The sequence below is a fragment of the Stegostoma tigrinum genome, chromosome 28 (assembly GCF_030684315.1).
Source record: "Stegostoma tigrinum isolate sSteTig4 chromosome 28, sSteTig4.hap1, whole genome shotgun sequence".
NCBI lineage: Eukaryota > Metazoa > Chordata > Chondrichthyes > Orectolobiformes > Stegostomatidae > Stegostoma > Stegostoma tigrinum.
In genome coordinates, this window is record NC_081381.1 from 45057279 (window position 1) to 45078758 (window position 21480).

The 21480-nt window shown below is 42.9% G+C and overlaps 1 protein-coding gene across 10 annotated transcripts in view; it reads left to right on the forward strand.

Moving 5' to 3' along the window:
- hspg2 (heparan sulfate proteoglycan 2) overlaps window positions 1-21480 on the forward strand; it is a 486508-nt gene that overhangs the window by 108589 nt on the left and 356439 nt on the right. For all 10 annotated transcript variants that reach the window (XM_059655629.1, XM_059655631.1, XM_059655630.1 and 7 more), the window contains exons 2-3: window positions 13408-13534; window positions 17642-17737. In XM_059655629.1, coding sequence (XP_059511612.1) covers window positions 13408-13534; window positions 17642-17737 — 223 coding nt within the window. The remainder of the gene's footprint in view (window positions 1-13407; window positions 13535-17641; window positions 17738-21480) is intronic.

The window sequence follows — 21480 nt, forward strand, 5'->3', positions numbered from 1 at the left end:
TGTCTGCAGCCCGAACACATCCAGTCATGACTGATGTTGGGCAAATAAGCCAGAAGAAGCAGCTCCATGTGCATCTCTTTCATCAATGGTGGGGCACTGAAAACCTCTGTTAAAAACAAGGTGAGAGTATTATAATCCTCAGCCAGAAGTGCCAAGAAGATAATTCACTTTTGCTTCCTCCTGAGGGTTGCCAGCGTCACTGGTGTCGGTTTTTAGTCAATTCAGTTGAGCCCGTATGATATCAAGAAATGGCTAAGCACAGTGGATATGGAAAGGCCCTGGGCTGCTTATTCAGAAACATTTCATTCTTCTCTACTTGAACTCTACATGTGGGTTATATATGCTGTGACTTACGCTCGTGCAGGTAACTTATGCAGTAATGGCACTCTATCTAGAAGCAAATCGTTCACTAAAACGAAAGCAATGTCATAAATTATATACCCTGTCCCTTTTACAGTGATTGAAGGAATTCATGTAGGATGCCCAATTGAAGAACAAAGAGCAGTACAACACAGGAACAGGCCCTTCGGCCCATCAAGATTGCAACAATAGTACAGCTTTCTTAACATAAAAAACTTCTCCCCTGTGTGGTCCATATCCATCTATTCTCTGCCTGCACCTATATTTGTCAAGATGCCTCTTAAACTTTGTTGTTGTGTACTAGCCTTCACAACCACCTCTCACTCCTGCTGTCTATTCCTAACATATACAACTATAAAAAATAAGTACTTTATCCCTGTTCAGACACCATTCGCTCAAGTTGCAAACCTGGTTCCTGAGCACCCAAGCCTTATTCATTTTAAGTTGGATGTTGCCTCCGGAACACTGCCTGTAGATTCACCCTAAGGTATGCTCTGACTGACCCCACTCCTCTGGTATTTATTCTGCTGCTGTTCACCCCCAGGTTCATTCTACTTTGCCCTAAAGTCCACCTGTGACATAAAGCTATTGCATAGTTTGATGGTGCGGCCAACTTCATGTATTAATCACTTCTGTTAATATCTGGTTTGATAACATTTATTCATGTTGTTGTTAAGGCCAAGAGAAATAGGTGGTGTTTAATGGCTGTCTGCCTATATAAATAGGGAGCAGATATGACACCAGGTGTGAGAGGAGAAGGGTAAAACGGAACAAGTCAATAAACTCTGTACAGGGTTTTAAAAAAATGTTGTTCCTAAAGAAAACAATGCATGCCTTAGTTTTTATCTTATCAGTAGGTTTGGAATCTATGAACAATTATTACCATAGAAACAACATACTTTGAACGCACGGCCAGCTGCTTGGTATTTATTTTTAAAGCACATGTAGATTGTTGACTGTTATGTGTAAGGTACAACGGGAATCCTCTATGTTTAGTTCTTTAATATCTGTTGAACCTGCAGTTGTCACCAACCACCTTCGTCTGCATTGGATATTGGAAACCTGGGCAATCAATACCTGCTGCCTGTGTCAATGGGTGATGGGAATGGACAGCCCAGCCTAATGAACTTCTTTATGTGTCTGTCCTTTCTGCAGCTTCAACTTTGCTCTGTAATGCTGCTTGAGGCTTCAGTGTTGCATACAGTTAGAATGTCCTTATGGCGTTTCATTAATGAGTATGTATTTAAGAACTTCTGACAAGTGGGCAGTAAAATGATGAGGCTCAAGTTTTGCAAACATTTTGGGGTGAAGGGGGTAATGAGCTACTTAACCAAGCTGAATTTGATTCAGTCTGGAGCAGAATCTGCTGATGAAAGCAAAGGGCTATGTCTGCTAACAATACCTTGAAATCCCAGGTTTGTAGTTGACAAGCAACATGCAGCTGGACCATGTGGTGCATGGTAGTGTCCTTGCTTCTCGACCAGAATGCCTGGGTTCCAGTTCCACCTACTCCTGAGGTGTGTGATAATGTCTCTGCACAGGTTGATTAAAAGTATATGTAACATCTAGTTTTGTGACTGCTTTCTGCTGGCAATACCTCCTGCCCATAGACCTTTTTGTTTGTAAGGTGGAGTTAAAAAAGCAGTTGAAACAAGTTTGTACTAAGACAAACAGGTAGAAATTATTCTTTGATAATGATTTGTTGTGGCAGGCAAGCTGACTATTCAGCAGAACTTTGCCTTCATCTGATTAATCTCTTCATCCATAAGTTGATGTGGTACTCTTCTTCTGGACTCTTGTAATGACTCAGAACTACCTGCATCTCCACAATGTTTGGGATTACAATCTCCTCTTTGAATTATATATTCTAACAGTGTATAGATACCCAAAACACAACTTATCAAAAGTAGTCAATTCTTTGTGACTGGATGGCATTACTTCATAATCCATGTGCTTTTGTTGAGGCCTTAAATCCAGTTTTTACCAAGGACAATGTGATCTGTTCAAAACTAAGCTACATGAATATGAAAACTGCATTGTGTACAGTGTTGATTCATGGGATCAACTGTTACTGAGCCCATGTACCATCCTCTTGGCCCTTGCTGAATATCCATGGAACTGCCCATCGCTGAATAATGAAGATACGGGACACGGACGAAAACAGGAATTGCTGAACTGTTCTAAAGAAGGGCCACCTGGACCAGAAACATTAACTCTCTTTTCCATCCATGGATGCTGCCAGACCATTTGAGGTTTTCCAGCAGTTTCTGTTTTTGTTCTTGTTTCCATTTTCCAGCATCTACAGTTCTTTTGGTTTTTAAATAAGGATATGGGTCAGTCTCTGAATGTCATGGGCACAAGCCTAGACACTGATATCTGTGCCTTCCTCCTTTCTGAACCATTATTTAAGAAGCAATGAGAAGAGGGTTGTAATCTCCAGGGTCTGTCTTAGCTGTTGTCTCCTTAGATTTGTAAGTAATACATCCCTGCTGCATCTACATTTTCTTTCTCTTTGCCTCGCCTCCCACCCCATTCATGTTGACACATTTCTTCCTCTCTGTCTCCTTCTTCCCCAAAATAGTATGTGCAATGTTGCATTCTACTTGCGAAGACTGTAAAAGACAGTTATTTTTGGAAATTCATTGAACTGAAAATGTTGCTACGATTATACACTGAAGGAATGACAGTGGAAGTTACTGCACTGAATCTGCTCTTGTTTGACCTTCTTGCCTGACTTGACCACAGTAACTAGCTCTTGTCCTGCTTTAGCAAATTTTAAAAATTTTGTGATGAGAAAATTCTACGTTACCTTTCACAATCCTTGAAATTGAGAATAGCATAGGTTGATATAATGTGACCGTTCTATAGGTAGTGAAATGCAGGATGTCAGTGCAATGGTTAGGATACTGCTGTCGCTATAGAGTGAGCTCCGATCCCACCGTGACAAATAGTAAAGTTGAATGACATGTAGGTGTTTATTTTGTATTTGTTTCACTTATTGGTATTTTGTTATTAATCTCTAATCTCTAACTGCCTGACGCAGCCGCAGGTTAGCAACCTTGCTGAATCACTGCAGTGGCACTGAGTAGGCACACCATAGTGCCAAGAGGAAGGGAGTTCCAGGATTTTGACCCAGCAAGCAGTGAAGGAATGGCAATATAATTCCACATCAGGATAGTGTGGAGATTGAAACAGAAAGTGTTGGAGAAACTCTCGGCAGCACTCATTGAGGGAGAAAGAGTTAATATTTCAAGTCAAATATGATTTTTTTAATTACATTGTGGTGTTCCTATGATCTGCAACCCTTGTTCTTCGAGACTGAGATTTTACAAACTTGGAAGCAGCTGTCAAAGTTCCTAGATTATTGTGAAAACCCATTAATTTTTTGTCTGATCTGCAAGTGTCTCTGGTCTCTGTAAAAGTGACCAAGTAAACCAGTCTCTTCAAAGCTACACCCCACCAACATTGCGTAAGGGTGACAAGCACTGGTTATAGTCCCGTGAATGTCACCTCCATTCTGAGAGAAGGTTTTAAAAACTATATGAGTTCAGTGCTACTGATACAGGGGGAAATGTTCTCATCTGTAAGTAGAGTGTGAGTGATGCAATTAAATCACCTTCCATATGTGCTTGTTTGAAAATAGAATGTAACAAGCTGTTACTAGTTATAAATAAGTTGAGTCTTAAACTTACAGCTGGAGACAAGTTTGGTAGGTGACACTTTGCTTAAAACTTTAATATGTAGCAAGTAACATGTTTGAAGCCCTGGGCTGTAGATCTAAATTAAATCATGCTGAAATTACCTGAATGATCTCAGGGAGGTCACATATTTGCTCTGACATTTGAACTCTTTTCTGAAACTCCTATGTGGAGACATCGACAGTGGGAAAGTATGTAGCTCTATAATTGTAATGAAGGAATGTGAGCTTTGCCGACTGTAATGAATATTCTTCTCCCTGATGTTATTCTGTGAAATTTAGCAATGGCTTTCTATTTGAGGAGGGTATTGAACATGTTGTAACTGTGCACTTGTTACTTGAAGGCAGAAAAGGTAGTTGCATTCTGCCACGTGGCAATGATATGGCAGTGAATCCACTTGACATTGTTGTTAGTTTTAAAACATCGTCAGTGATGATGCACCACAGATGAAGTAAACACAAACTCATCATTTGGTAATGAAAGCAAAATGTGTAGATTAGAATATGGAGCACAGGACTCTTACAGGATCATGGAGGGTAGGATTTGGACCAGAGGCTTACAGTTATCAAATAAATTGTCCCTGGTGTCTTAGCTTCAGGTTTTTTGCAGAATGAATTAGAGCAGTGGGAATCGACGTTTATCTGTGAAGTTTCTGTCAAATAGATTCGTTGCGGATGTTTTAAGGATGACCTCTGAAAAATATCTTATCATTGGACTTGATTGAAAAAGCCTGTTCATAATTTTTGATGAACATCTCGGGATTAATCTGCTCCAAACAGAATGGTGGGAATGTGAAACCAGCTACCACAGGGAGGAGTTGAGCTGAAAATATTGATGCTTTCAAGAGAAAGCTAGAGAAGCACATGAGATGGAAAGAAATATCAGGCTATGGGAATCACAACAGGATTTACTCAGAAATTTCATAGCTCTTTTTTGTGCCTTTACTGCAGGATAAGCTGTAGTCTGTCCTAGTTTGCATACTCCTTTGGAAGGAGTTGGATTTACTGTTTGTTGTGCAGTTCATGTTAGAACAAAGGAAATTACAGCACAGTAACAGGCCCTTCGGCCCTCCAAGCCTGCGTCGATTCAGATCCTGTATCTAAATCTGTCGCCTATTTTCTAAGAATCTGTATCCCTTTGCACCCTGCTCATTTACACATCTGTCTAGATACATCTTAAATGACACTATTGTGCCTGCTTCTAACACCTCCGCTGGCAACGTGTTCCAGGCACCCACCACGCTCTGCGTAAAGAACTTACCATGGATAATCCCCTTAAACTTTTCCCCTCTCACCTTGAGATTATGACCCAGAGTAATTGAGTCCCCCACTCTGGGGAAAATGCTTCTTGCTGTCCATCCTGTCTATACCTCTCATGATTTTGTAGATCTCAATCAAGACCCCAATCAAACTTCGTCTTTTTAATGTAAATAATCGTAACCTATCAACCTCTCTTCATAACTAGTGCCCTGCATTCCAGGAAACTTCCTGGAAAACCAGCTCTGCACCCTCTCCAAAGCATTTTGGTAATGTGGCGACCAGAACTGTACGCAGTATTCCAAATATGGTCGTACCAAAGTCCTGTACAACTGTAACATGACCTGCCAACTCTTGTACTCAATACCCCGTCCGATGAAGGAAAGCATGCCGCCTTGACCACTCTATCGACCTGCGTTGCCACCTTCAATGGACCTGAGCACCCAGATCTCTCTGTGCATCAATTTTCCCCCAGGCTTTTCCATTTTCTGTATAGTTCGCTTTTGAACTGGACCTTCCAAAATCTTCCTACTGTCTTAGTGTCATCTGAAAACTTGCTAATCAGACCAGCTGTACCTTCCTCCAGATCATTTATGTATATCACAAACAACAGTGGTCCCAACAGGGATCCCTGTGGAACACCACTGGCCACAGTTCTCCATTTTGAGAAACTTCCTTCCACTACAACTCTCTGCCTCCTGATGCCCAGCCAGTTCTCTGTCCATCTAGCTAGTACACCCTGGACCCCATGCAACTCCACTTTCTCCATCAGCCTATCATGGGGAACCTTATCAAACGTCTTACTGAAGTCCATGTATATGACATCTACAGCCCTTCCCTCATCTATCACCTTTGTCACTTCCTCAAAGAATTCAATCAAGTTGGTAAGACATGACCTTCCTTGCACAAAACCATGTTGCCTATCACTAATGAGCCCATTTTCTTCCAAATGTAAATAGATCCTATCCCTCAATGTCTTCTCCAGCAGCCTCCCTACCACTGAGGTCAGGCTCACCGGTCTACAATTAACTGATTCTCCTTGCTACCCTTCTTAAATAAGGGGACAACATTAGCAATTCTCCAGCCCTCCAGGACCTCACCTGTGGTTAAGGATGCTGCAAGGATATCTGTTTAGGCCACAGCTATTCCTGTCATGCTTCTTTCAGTAACCTGGGATAGATCCCCTCCAGACCTGGAATACCCAACACTTCCCCCTTCCTGCCGATTTGACTTTGGAGTAAACAAACATCTATTCCTAACCTCAACATCTGTCATGCCTTTCTTGGTGAATACCGACGCAAAGTACTCAATAAGAATCTCACTCATTTTCTCTGACTCCTCGCATAACTTCCCTCCTTCGTCCTTGAGTGGGCCAACCCTTTCTCTAGTTACCTTCTTGCTCCTTATGTATGAATAAAAGGCATCAAGATTTTCCTTATGTTGATACTTACATTTGAATTTTCTCCCAGACCCATCCCTGAGAGTGTTTTATTTTGAGCTGGAATGAGATTCCTGTTAAGCCATTCTACTTAGCTCTGAGTTGAAGTGCGATGATAACACTGACTTCTTCCTATCAATGTGGAAATTTGTTGAGGTATGACTTCTGTACACAAAACGCAGAGCATATTCAAACCAGTCAGTTACTAATTTGTCAGTATACACTCAATCATCAGTAAAGTGATGGGAAGATGTCATCTAAAGTGCTATCTGACACCACTTAGTCAACAATAACCAGCTCAGTGACATCCAGTCTGAGTCCTTCCAGGGACACACATTTCCTGCCGTCATTACAACCTTAGATCAAACATGGATAAAAGAGCTGAACTCCAGTGGTGAGGTGAGAGTGATTGCCGTTTGATATCAATGCAGCACTTGACCAAGGGGTGAGGTGGGAATTCTCCATTGGTTGGAGAAACGCAGCACAAAAGGAACACGGTCGCAGTTGTTGGAGACTAATCATCTCAGTCCCAGTTCCTTTCTGCTAGAGTTCCTCAATGCATGCCTGATGCCCGACCACCTTCAACTGCTACATAAATAACTATCTATCCACCTGAAGGTCAGACATGGGAACATTTGCTGATAATTGCACGGCATTCAACGCCAATCACAATTCCTCAGATACAGAGATAACAAATTGTGAAGCTGGATGAACACAGCAGGCCAAGCAGCATCTTAGGAACACAAAAGCTGACGTTTCAGGCCTAGCCCCTTCTGTACCAATGTTCAGGAAAATCTGGACTATTTCCAGGCTTGGGCTGACAAGAGCCAAGTGATATTTGTGCCACACAAATGCCAGGCAATGGCCACCTTCAACAAAGGAGAATCTCCTTCACCTTCCCTTGACATCCAATGGCAGTACCATAATTGCATCTTTCACTGTCAATATTCTGGGTGTGACTGTAGATCACAAAAAAGACCTGGACTTGCTGTATAGAGACTGTGGTTATTAGAGCAGGTAAAATTTGAAATGCTTTGGCAAGAACTCACCACTTGGCTCCTCAAGGCCTGTTTATCGCCTCCAAGGTGCAAGTCAAGAATGTGAAGAATCAGTAGACTGCCTGTTGAAATTGGGCTCCAACAGCACTGAAGAAGGTCCAGCACTCCAGGCCAAAGTAATTTGCTTGATTGTTACCTCATCTGTCACCTTAAACATTCACTCCCTCTACCAGCATTTAAGAGATGCACTGCAGTAGCTCACCATGGCTCCTTTGACAGCAACTCCCATCCAGAAGGACAATTGCAGGATATACATAGGAGCAGAAGCACCTTCAGGTTCCTCACCAACCTGCTCACCGCCTTGATTTAGAGTTATATCATGGTTCCTTTGCTGTCACCGTCACCTACCAACACTGTGAATGACCTTACACCATATGGACCACAGCAGTTTCACAAAGACAGTCCACCACAATCACCATGGGTATCAGAGATGATCACTGAAAGTTAACCTTGTCAGTGGTGCACTTGTGCCATGTAAGAATAATAGAAAGTATGAATTGTCAAGTGTTAGTCAACCTTCCATAGTCATCCACATGTGTATTTTCATGTTTGAGCCAATTGGCATCAGGATCTCCACAAAGCCAATTACAAACCATCCTAATCCTGTTGCCATCCATATTTCTAGCAGAGAATTTAATTGCTTTGAATGAAGGCCTTGGCTGCTTTGCCTTCCACTCTCATCTTGGATGTTTAATCAGTTACGGTTCATTTGGTCTTTTCTGTAGCGTCTTCTTACTTCCAGACTGCCCACTAATTGCATTCAGACTGATATTCTGAGTATGCAAGCTTGTCTTCCTTTCAGGTCCTGTTTTCAGAAACATCCTGGCTGAAGCTGGTGTGACTTTGTGCGTGGGGCTCCTCACAGCACTTTGAAAATGAGGACAAATGTTCACTGTTTCTTGGAGATCACGCAAAAGAAATTGCCTGTCTGCTGCCTCTGGTTGGTGAAGGCAACACAATGGCTTTGAGTTGAGTGTGTATAGGATTTTTTTTAGATTCCCTACAGTGTGGGAACAGCCCCTTAAGCTCAACAAGCCCACACCACCCCTTGAAACATCCCACCCAGACCCATCCCCCTATAACCCACACACCTGAACACTACGGGCAATTTAGCACGGGCAATTTAGCACGGCCAGTCCACCTAGCCTGCACGTCTTTGGACTGTGGGAGGAAACCGGAGCACCTGGTGGAGACTCACACAGACACGGGGAGAATGTGCAAACTCCGCACAGACGGTCGCCCGAGGCTCGAAGCGAACGCGGGTCCCTGGTGCTGTGAGGCTGCAGTGCTAACCACTGAGCCACCGTGCCGCCCAAACTTACTCAACAATGCATTTAAAGTCAGTTGATTTCCCTTCATTGGTGAAAGATTCAGGGAAAGGAGTTTTACAAATCTGAGACCTTTCACCTTGTGACTATCTGCCTTTTATAACTCTGGTTTTAAGTTGATTACACACGTATTGGGCCACTGCGCTGCTTCGTGCAAGATCCGTTGCCAACAAAGGTTGCGTCAGCTGTTAGACTTCATCATTGGAGAATGGATATGAGAGGATTTGCTTTGTTAAAACCAGGCCAAACGGTTTTGGCTGGGAGGTTGAAGTTTCCCAGCTGTGGATGAACTGTATTTCTCCTGTGAGTTTGCCCTTGGGCAATCTTCAAGAGGGAAAATTGAACCACTTTGTACAAAAATAACTTGACCCCCATTTCTCTTCATGCATTTCTGACTTTACTTTTATAAAATTCACCCCATTTGATGTTATTTATGGTTAAGCAGTAGAAATTTGGAATAAGCCTGAGAGTGACATCAGAGGGTTGACAATGAACATGAAAAATTTTCAGGCAGGAAAAGGTTGCATGCTCCAGTAAACCTGCCACTCATTTCTGGTCAACTGGGGCATACAAGTAATTGCTCACTCTACATTCTGTCATCCACCCGCCCAACCTATCTTCTCGCTCATGCTGTCTCACTCGCGCACTCTTCCTTGCCCACTCAACTCCTATTCCTCCTCATCCCCTACAGCTGCTTCATCACATGTGAGAAGCATCACATCTGTGGGCCAATGAGAACAGCTGTATCATGTGCCAACATCCTATGACAGTGACTACATTGGAGGTAATGCAGATGAAGCTTACCAAAAATGGTAGGTTGGAACAAATGTCAAAAATCTGGCCTCCTTGGCGGTCAGAACCTTAGCAAATCCTAACTGCTTTCGCGCGTAGCTTGTAGCAACTTATTTGACACTTTTTTTTCAAATTCATCAGAGTCTCATACTCTGAAGTTCTGTGGCAGAGTGCATTGCCTAAAGCTTGTTGATAGGTTCGGTTTTACTGGTAACATGGCCGCCTTGTATTTGATCTATCTTTCAACAGAGTCAATATAAAACAAAACTGCAGCCTGGATTTGCGGTGGGAGTGCTTCCTGTGAGGTATCTAGTTTAATGCCTGTGAAGTCCTACATCTGGGATATTTTGCAGATTTTCATGTTGTTTCACTTTCATTCCCTCAAAAGGTCATCCACTGCGTCTGCAGTATTCCAGTGAATAACTGAAGTTCTTAGTGGCAAATAAGTAAAGAAGGAACAGGCTTGCATTTTCTCTATACCTTTCATGACCTGATGATGTCCCAAAGCACTTTACAGCCGACTAAGTGACACTAATCTTCTAAACCCCTTTCATTTGCAGCTGGTTAATCCCCTGGATAGTTCTCACCATGCGCTCAACCGCAGAGCTGAAGTGGAAACTCACTGACATTAGGTCCACTGAACTCATTCTCTAATTATTAGTTTTGCAAAATCTTGTTGGCTGTGAACTGTTGCTCATTCTCTGTGAATTAAGTGCTTCCATCTCCATAAGTAGGAGTTACACCATTTAGACTATTTCTCATTTCAGATAAGTTTTTTTTTCCAGTTCAGTGAGGTATACTTGCATTTGGCTCTGCTCCGTCTCAAACACCTTATGGATAAAAAACTTTCTAGAGCTGAAAAATACTTTATCACTCCAATGTCTCCCTCTCTGGAAGCCTGAACTGTTTCTGTCAAAAGGTCCCATCTCAGTCAGCAATCAGCTGCTCCTGTCCCATCCTGCACATCCATCCCACATGGGGGGGCCTGGTTGGTCGAAACAAGTGCATGTCTTAGTGCAGTAAATTTAATTTCTTCACTTTCAAATGGCTCTGTAGCTCCAGGGACACATTCTCTGTATCCTTCTAACTTTGTAAACAGACAATGCTGAAGGTACACTTGATTTTCTGGACATGTGTCTCTCTCTCTCTCTCTCTCTCCAGTAGATTTTCCAGCACCTGCAGCATTTAGCCTTTCAATTTTAAAGTCTACCTGCATTTTAAAAAAAATCATTCTTGCAGTCCTTCTTCAAAGCGCCTAAAAATACAAAGAAATTTGTCTGTATCCCTGGGTATTCTTTCAGAGTACAAGTTGAGGTTGCACTGGTTTTGACCATTCCTTCAGCTGGTGACTAGATCATAGATTCACAGTGTGGAAGAAAGCCATGTGGCCCATACCAAGCCTCCAAAGAGCATTCCACCCAGACCTACCCACCCACCCTGTCCCCATAACCCCATATTTCCCGTGGTTAGCCCGTCTAGCCTGCATATCTCCGGACGCTATGGAAAATTTATCATGGCCAATCCACCTTAACCTGCACAGCTTTGGACTGCAGGAGGAAACTGGAGCACCTGGAGGAAACTCACGCAGACACAGGGAGAATGTGCAGACTCTACACAGACAGTCACATGAGGGTGGAATCAAACTCGGGTCCTTGGCACTATGAAGCAGCCTTGCTAACCACTGAGCCACCGTGCCGCCCAGATCTGGCAGCACCTGATTCACTCCCATTTTAAAAAAGCTGTAGGGGATGAAATGCTGTAATTTTAAACTCTTCATTTGGAATAAAAAAAATAGCAATTTTAATTCATCTTGAGGGTCAGTCTTTACTCACCATCCATATTGGACACCAGTATTTTACACATTTCATTACCAGTCTACTGTCATATACCAAGATTGTGACTGAACTAGACATTCGGCAAGAATTGGAGGGCAGCACGGTGGCACATGGGTTAGTACTGCTGCCTGTGGTACCAGGGGACCCAGGTTTGATTCTAGCCTAGAGTGCTATCTGTGTGGAGTTTACACATTGTCCCTGTGTCTGCATGGGTTTCTGCTCGGTGCTCCAGTTTCTCCCCACAGTCCAAAACTGTGCAGGTTGGGTAGATAAGTAATGGACAATGACAGCTTGTCCAGCCAGTGAAGGCCACATCCCATGAATGAATAAAACAAAAGTTGCAAGGAGCCTCATAGGAGTGTTGTAGAATAACACATGATAACAAGCCACGTAGAACTTAAAAAGTTCGATGTCCTGAAGCTATGTCAATGAGATGAGTTTGAGTGTGCTTTATTAGAGGAAATTGAAACAGAGAGGTCTCGGGCTCAGACCCCTGAAGTCATGAGAACCAGTGGTGGTGTGTATACAATTGGTGATGGTTAAGAAGCCAGAATTAAAGGAACATTGATACCTTGCATGATTGTAGGTTGAATCTGGTTGAAAATATTCCAGATGATGTGGACAGAAGTGATGGCCAGGAATATTTGTACAAAGGTAAAAAACGGCAACTAAAGTTGATGAAGCTTTGTGTGATTGTGATCTCCTAGAGACAATATGTCACAGAAATAACCTGTAGTTAGAACCATACTTTTGCTCACCTGAGCAGACATTAGGAGTAGGTCCTTTGAGCTGCTTTGCATTGATCATTTCTGATCTGATTATAACCATTTGGTAGTTTCCTGATCGTGATAAACAAGATTTGTATTATATTCTGCATAATTAATTGACTTTGTATTTCATAAGGTGCTATAGTGTGATTTTAACTCGTGTCTCTGTCGTATTGGTGCAGGCTTCTGGATTACTAGTCCAGTAACATTATCATTGTGTGACTGCCTTTTAGACATCATAGAAATTTACAGGACAGAAGGATGCCATTCGGCCCATCGTGCCTCAACTGGTCTTTTGAAAAACAAAGCTATGTATAATCCCATCCATTGTTTCCTTTTGTCCCTAGTCCTGCACGTTATTCATTCTGAAATACCAGTCATCGCTAGTCCAGGAACATTTACAGAAATGACTTCAATCAGGTTGAACATCCCAGATCCTGATAACTTGGAGTAAAAAAAGTTTGTGTCTGCTGCACGTCTTTTGCAAATGTGTTTGAGACTCTGCCCTTTGACTGTGACTTACTAGAGGGAACAGATTTTCTGTTTTTGCTTTATCGCAACCCCTCGCTGTCCTGAAAATCCCAGTCATTCCTTAACCTTCTGCAGCATTCTTCAAGTTGAACTGTTGTAGATATGGCTGTCAATCACCAATCACGTGGTTTAGTTGCAAAAGTGACATCATTTATGACATTTATTAATTGGTATTGTATGTGATGTAGCTGAAACTGCTGAGGGTTTTGAGTCCATTAATGAAGCATGTTCCACTTGGAAAATTTCACTTCCCAGCACCTCAGTGATAAGACATTCCTTCTAGATGTGAATTTATTGTGTTGGGATTGGGAAGTAAAATGCTTTCCCGTGCCTTGTCTTTCCAGATTGTTCATGCGTCTAAGGTTTTAGATGAAGTTCCAATCCCGGAAGATTCTGAGCTGGACCAGACTCCCCTTCGACGGCGGAGGTTCATTGTTGAATCAGACGATGAAGATTTTGTAACATCAGCTGGTAAGAGGATAGAGGAACCTATTAGAAAGATGGAATTTTGTCTATTACCATTACAATAGCTGATGCCATTTCCAGGGCATTATTTCATAGAATCATAGAATCCTTACAGTATGGAAACAGGCCCTTCAGCCCAACAAGTCCACATGGACCTCCCAGACCCATCCCCCTTTCACCCACCTAACCGACACATCCCTGAATAGAACGGGCAATTTAGTGTGGTTAATCCACCTAACCTGCACATCTTTAGACTGTAGGAGGAACCCCATGCAGACAGAGGGAGAATGTGTAAACTCCACACAGATAGTCGCCCGAGGGTGGAATTGAACTGGAGTCCCTAGCACTTTGAGGCAGCAGTGCTAACCACTGAGCCACCGTGCCGCCCCAGAGAACAGGATGATTAATTTCCCTGATGGCTATTTTAAAGTTATTGACTTCTTGTTGGACTGACCTTTGATCCATACTGTCCAGGAGCTAGTCACAGAATACCTACAGTGTGGAACCAGGCCATTCAGCCCATTGAGGCCACACCGCCCTCCAGTGAATATCCCACTCAGACCTAAACCTGCATTTCCCATGGCTAATCTACCTAGCCTGCACATCCCTGGACACTATGCATCAATGGAGAATGTGCAAACTCCGCACAGACAGTCACTCGAGACTGGAATCGAACCCGGGCCCGTGGCACTGTGGGGCAGCAGTGCTAACCACTGAGCCACTGTGTTTTCCATCAGCACTGTGCTGGTGATCTGGTCATTAGAAATGTCCTAACCAATATTTAAGGCTTGCTATTTTTTTTCTACCACGGGGTTATTGCAGCTATGATACACAGAAACTTAGAAAATAGGAGCAGGAGTAGGTCTTCTGACTCTCCAAGCCTTCTGTGCCATTCATTATGATTTCGGCAGGTCATCCGACTCTGTACCCCATTCGCACATTTCCCCCATACCCTTTGATCCCTTTAGCCCTAAGAACTATATCTAACTCCTTCTGGAAAATATTAAATGTTTTCGTCTCAACTGCTTTCTGTGACTGGAAGTTACAGGCTCACAAATTTTTGAGTGAAGAAATCTCTCTTCCTCTCAGTTGGCACGGTGGTTCAGTAATTAGTGCTGCAGCCTCACAGCACCAGGGGCTTGGGTTTGATTCCAGCCTTGGGATTGCACATTCTCCCCGTGTCTGTATGGCTTTTCCCCCGGGTGGTCCACATCCGTCCGTCTGTTGGAGATGGTCAGAAGCCACTCGATTCTGACGAAGGAGCAGCAGTCTGAAAGCTTGTGATTTCATAGAAGCCTATTGGACTATAACCTGGTGTTGTGTCATTTCTGATGTTGTCCACTCCAGCCCGTTACTGGTACTTCCACATCAAGTCCAAAGATGTGTAGGCTGGGTGGACTAACCATGGTTTAAAAAAAAATGACATGCAGGGCTACAGGGATGGAGTTGCATGTTCTTTGTCGGGTCAGTGCAGACTCGATGGACCAAATATCCTCTCTTTGCACGGTAGAGGTTCTATGAAATGGCCTACCCTATTTTTTTTAGACTGTGGCCTCTGGATCTCAATTCCCTGGCCATTGGGAGTATCCTTGCCCACTAATCACTCCTTGTATTGCCAGCTGGGCAAGAACTCTGAGCAGTGCCACAGGGAGGGCTGGTATTTTGCTCAGTGGCTCAGAGATGGGCAGGGTGTAGTGAGGATGGAATGTTTATCATTGGCTGCCAGTCATGTCTGAAAAACCTAAGCAAAGGGATCTGTACTCTGTTAAGGAATGGCCTCAACTTGTTGAAGTAGTGAAAAATTTTGTTTCATTGATGAAGCAAGACCAGAGATTTAAAAACACCTGTGTACAGTTGTGGGTGTCACATTATAGGAAAGATGTGAATGCTTTGGAGAGAGTACAGAAGCAATTTTCGTGAATGATTCCAGGAATGAGAAACTTCAATTCTTAGAATCAGTTGAAAAAGTTGTGACTGCTTTGCTTGCAGAGGAGTTGGCTGAGGAGAGATTTGATACAGGTTTTCAAAATTATGAGTGTACTGGACAGTACACAAGTTTCTACTCATAAAGGAAGAAAGAATGAAAGGGCATAGATTTAAAGTAATGATTTAGATTTACAATTATTTATTTGTAACATATACTATGTATAAGAATACGTATGTACAGCAGAAAGTGCACTAAGTCGCCATTCACTGGTGCCCAGTTAGCTGCAAGAAGCAGAATTAAAAGATTTAACAGAGCCAGAAGATAAGCAAGAAAGAAAGAGAAGTCCAGTTCTCAGAGTCGGCATGTCCACAATGGTGCAGGTGCTGCTCCAATGAGTAGGACAGCCAGGAGGCTGCTACCCGTGCCACCATACAAAAGGCCGTCTCTCCTCCCCGCTGGCCCCCACGCTCCTCCCCGTCGCTGCCCCACTCTCAGCGCTGATTCGCTCCAATCTTGATCAGCCGACGTCCCTCCAACCTATGTTCGATCGACTTATCACTATAGGACACGGCCTGCGCGTTCAGCTCTTGCCACATGGTTCCCAGTCACGACCCAATTCCTTAGGTACATAGTTAAAAGGGGGGGTGTGTGGGTAGATTTACTGCAGAGAGGAGAGAGATGAAGAGAAAAAAAAAGGAAAGGGAACTGGCGAACAGTGTGGAGCTCCAAATGGAACAACTTACCCTGCTGCCATCTTGCTGGGTAATGTAATGTGTGCAAAAGCAAGAATGGTGTGAGGAAAAAAGTGTTTCACACAGCAAGTAATTAGCATTTTGGAATTCGTTGCCTGGAACTGTGTTGGAGGCACATTCAATTGAGGCTTTCAGAAGGACATTAGATAATTATTTGGAAAAAAATAGTGTGCAAGGATATCAGCTTTGGGGTACTAGGTGGGAAAATCAATGCCACGTGGAGGGCTAAATGGCCTCCTCTACACCATAGCAGTTCTGTGATCTGAGGTGTGAGTCAGCAACAGATGTAAGGCTAGGCTAATACAATATATAGCCCCATGGAGTTACACAGCACAGAAACAAATCCTTTGGTCCAACTTGTCCATGTTGACCCGAGATCCTAAACTGATCTAGTCCCATTTGCCAGCATTTGGCTCATATCCCTCTAGACCTTTCCACCACTTCCCCGGCAACCCATCCCATACACAAATCATCCTCTGCCTGAAAAAGTTGCCCATCAGGTACCTTTTAAATCTTGCCTCTCTCATCTTAAACCTATGCCCTCTAGTTTTGGACTCCCCTTAGCTGGGAGAAGGACCTTGACTGTTCACTGTATCCATGCTCCTCATGATTTTATAAACCTCTATACGTCATCCCTCAGCCTCTGACGCTCCAGGGAAAATAGCCCCAGCCTATTCAGCCTCTCCCGATAGTGCAAACCCTCCAACCCTGTCAACATCCATGTAAATCTTTTCTGAACCCTCTCAAGCTAACAATATCTCTCCTATATCAGAGAAACTAGAATTGAATGCAGTATTCTAAAAGTGGCCTAACCAATGTCCTGAACAACCATAACAAGACATCCCAACTAGATGGATTGAATTTGCTGTTAAATGAGACTAGTCATTTGTTGAAGACAGCGTTGTGAGTATCTGTCCTGAGTATGGCCTCTAAGTGCAAAAATTCAGGCAGTACTCTCTTGCCATGAAGGTAAAGTCCCTACCTCTAAGCCAGTTGATCTGGCTTCAAGTCTGACCTGCTGCAGAAGTGTGTAATAACATCTGTGACCAGGTTATTTGGAAAGTAGCGAAAGCATTTTGATTCAGTGCAGGCGAAAACACAACCTAGTACACTGGGCTGGATATCCAAAATAAAAAAGAAACTCAGCGGGTCAGGAAGTATCTGTGGAGGGAGAAGTGGAGTTAATGTTTAGAATCCGGTGTTGATTCACGCAATTGTCTGGTAGTTTCAACCCAGGCATTCAAGTTTGTGCAGCGTAGCAATGCCTTAATCCTTGCTTAAATCAGTGTGGAAATCAAAATTCAGGTAATAAGGTAACTTGACTGCCTTTGACTTTGAAATACCAGGAGTAGATTGACCATCAAATTGCATGGTAGAGTCTTAAAGATCTGGAATTATAGTAATTGTTCATGGATGTTCTGGTGTTTTTCACAGAGGGGAGCGCTGACTTCGAAGAAGGCAGCACACCAGTCACAGTTGAAACTGAACATACAACTCTAGCCACGACAGAGATTCCAGAGGGAAAAACAAGTAAGAAATTGTCACTAGGTTAAATGGACCTATCTTCACTGTTCTGGTTGTGACATAACTGCAATAAATGTTCATCGAGGCTAGGAAAGTCCAATCATGTTTTCATCACGACTTGAACTAAAGGCAATCTTGCACTTTGCAGTGAGCTTTTCTTGGGCTGGATTCTGAAGCACAACTTGAGTGTTCGCTGGGCAAAAAAAATGAGGTCAGAGATTACATCTGATGGCCCATCCTGGCTGCAATTTGAAGAGTTTGTATTAGAGCCAATGTTGGGGATCTCATAGGTCTTGAAGTGGAGCTGGGCATGTATCTTGACACCAGAATACACCATTCTCAGATTGTTCTTCTTATGCAGAGGAAATATAGAATGTATTTACAATGTCACGTCAAAGTGTTTGGACTAACCTAATGCTGTTTGACAGTCCTTGCAGTGTACAAATGAACTTCTGTCGAATAGTAATAGCTGCTCATTTCTCAGCTCTCTCTCTTAAGGATTCCTAGAGTGTGGAGAGGACGTTGTGAATCTCTTGTTGGAGAAAGAATCACCTTGAGGGCAACCTTTGGTGGTGGGGGAGTGGATAATTTCCTGGCCTCATCTTTATGTAGTTCCCGTAAACAGCTAAAATTCAAACTAACAGCCAGAGGTAACAAGGTGTAGAGCTGGATGAACACAGCAGCCAAGCAGCAACTTCGGAGCCTAGGCCCGAAACGCCAGCTTTCCTGCTCCTCTGATGCTGCTTGGTCTGCTGTGTTCATCCAGTTCTACACCTTGTTATCTTGGATTCTCCAGCATCTGCAGTTCCTATAATCTCTAATGGCCAGAAGTGTTTGTTTCTGATGCTGCACTCCTACTATGCAATTCTTCTGTTCTTCTCTTACCATTTAATTGAAGACTGAGCCCAATTTTCTTCTCTCGACATCTTTCCGTCAGCCATCTGTTTCTGTTTTGCTATTACTTTTCAAAAACTGTTTCATTGGCTGTTTTGTAGCACACACAGTACCCAGTATGTAATAAAAGGAGATGGGTTTCACTGAGTCACTGGGCTAATAGATCACCAGGTACTTAAAATGAGGTTCCTCAGCATGAGGGAGAATCGAGAACTCTGTCTACGCAGCAGTGAAGGAAGGTTCTATGGCCTGGGTGTGGAGGCCCTAAGCTGTGTCCCCAGTGCAGATGGGAGTTTAAGATCCCGTTCCTAGCATGGAAGAGCCTGGTGTTCCATGTCCACGGTGCAAAGTGGAGCATGGAACTCCATGGCACCACCATGGACTGGAACATTGTGTCTCCCAATGCAGAAAAAGGAGGGTTAGGGTTGAGCCTCTCCAGTGTGGAGGGGAATTGACTGGCAGCTCTAGGCAGTACAAAGAAACAGCACCAAATAAATATCTCTGCCTATGACTTGCAGTTAGGAGAATGACTCACTATTATTTCAAAACAGTTACAAAAACAGCCTTCTGGATTAAGAATTGATGCTCGAAGCTTGGCATATAAGGTTGCAAAGTCTAAAGTAAGAATGCTGCCAACCAGGCGAGAGCCAGAAAAACCATTGTGACTGTCCTGAAATGAATGCACTCCTTATAGTAGAGGAATGTCAAGACTGCACAGTAGTTGGAATGATTTGTCTGACTGCAATTTTTGAAGTTTTCACTGATCTTCATCACCCTGCCCTGAGGTCTTTGTCTGATTTTAGACATGACAAAAGATAACAGACTTATATTCAGCCATATGAGCTGAAATGGCTTTTATGTTTGAGTGGTTTGTCAGAACTACATTGTGGATAACTTTTTACTCAACAGTGTATAAGTATAGCCGCAGGCATGGCTGTATTGTAGAGTAGCGGGAACCATTTGGGCCGAGATTTTGTTTTGAAACTTTCCTGAAGAGTATTTTGGGATTACTGCTTGCAGTTCGCATGGTCACTTGCAGCTGTTGAAATGGGACCCTTATTTATTACACCATATTGTTCACAGTCTTCCTAAAATAGAGAATAATCTCACAGCAAGTAGCAGGACTGAAATTAGCAAAATAACACATTTCATCAGATCTTAATATTGCTGTTGTACCCAAGTTTATTTTCAAATCTGTTTAGGTTGTGTTGTATGATTCTTTAGCCTACTGAGAATAAACTGTCATGTGAATGAAATAACTCCTCGTGCTTTTTTTTTCTTGGGCAAGGCTAGGATTTGTAGCCTGTCTCTCATTGCCCTGAACTGAATGGATTGCTTGGCCATTTCAGAGGGCAAAAAGCATTGGTTCTGGAGTTGGATGTCGGTCAGACTGGGCGAGGGCATCAGTGATCCGTATTCCAGATTTATCAATTGAATTTAAATTCCACCAGCTGCCATGGCTAGAAATGAACCTGTGCTGTCAGACCATTGGCCTCGGCCATTGCGTAACTCATTAAGTAACATTACCACTAAACCACTGTCTCCCTTAAATCAAATTTCCTCTAGTTTGCTTTATAGCATCCTGTTTGTCATCTGATAAGATTAATGATGATTGTGTTGTCACCCCAATTACTTCCCACCAATGAACCTACAACTGACCCAGATATGAGGTGATGAGCTTTGGGAACCATTTGTGCAAAGTCACTTGTTCTTCACAAGCCTACTATCACCATGAATCTCACCTCATATTGCTATTTTTTTATATGTCAGTGTGCATAACAAAATCTTTTGAATAAACCAACTCTTCCTGTTTTCCCACTTCCTCCAAAGAAATCTCCTTTGCAAATCCACCAGTCCGTCACTGAAATAACATATGTAAACTGCAGTACCTGCTGTGATGGCTTGGCAATGGTGCTGTGTGTGAAGCTTGTGCAGGACTTTCATTTGAAGTTTTGCTTGTTAACTGTAAAAGTTAATCATAAGTGTTTACCAATGGGGGCACTAATTGTATAATTGCTTGTGCACATATCCACTTGTACATGAGGGCTGCCATGATTGGTGAGCACTTGCAGGGGTTGGAGCCGGTCATCTCTGAGAATATGAAAGGACCTATATAAATGCAGGTTGCCCTCAATTGATGGAAGAAATTATTGTTTTGTCTCTGCTGCCTGTTAAGCAAATAGAAATGATTTATAGTTATAATATAAAGTATATTTCACAGTCTCTTGATAGTCCAGAATCTGTGTAGGATTTGTGCTTACAGCAAAATGTAACTATTCAGATGCTGGATATTGCACGTGAAATTTACACACAGCAAGGGTTTGCAGCCAGAGCTATAGTCTACTTCCTGTATCTAATTAATTCACAAGCGTGTCTATAATGTTTACTTCAAAAGCATCCAGAAATCTGCAGGAAGGCTTTGGAACCTTAGCTAATCTGTACCAAAAATAGAAGTGGCGATATGTTTCAAAATAATTATGGCAGGAGTAATTTTGTGAAGTATTTGGATATAGGCCAGAATACTGGCTTCAATTTAGTTCCTTTTGACAGTATGTTGGTCCATACAAGTTGTACAGATTTTCAGCACAAGTCATTTAGGATCTTAAAAACTGTCCTAACCAGCTTCTGTGAACCTGGGTGGCCTGAAACTCTGCTGTCTGTATACTACACCCAGTCCCATTCAACTATCCACCTCTGAACTGTCTGACCTCTTTGTTTCTGGTCCAGCAGTACCTCATTTGTAAAAATCCCATCCTCATGTTCATATCCTTCCGTGGCCTAGCTCCTCTCCATCCCCGTCATCTCCTTCATCTGCACGACTTTCCACAATTGTGTTCATGAACTCTGATCTTTTA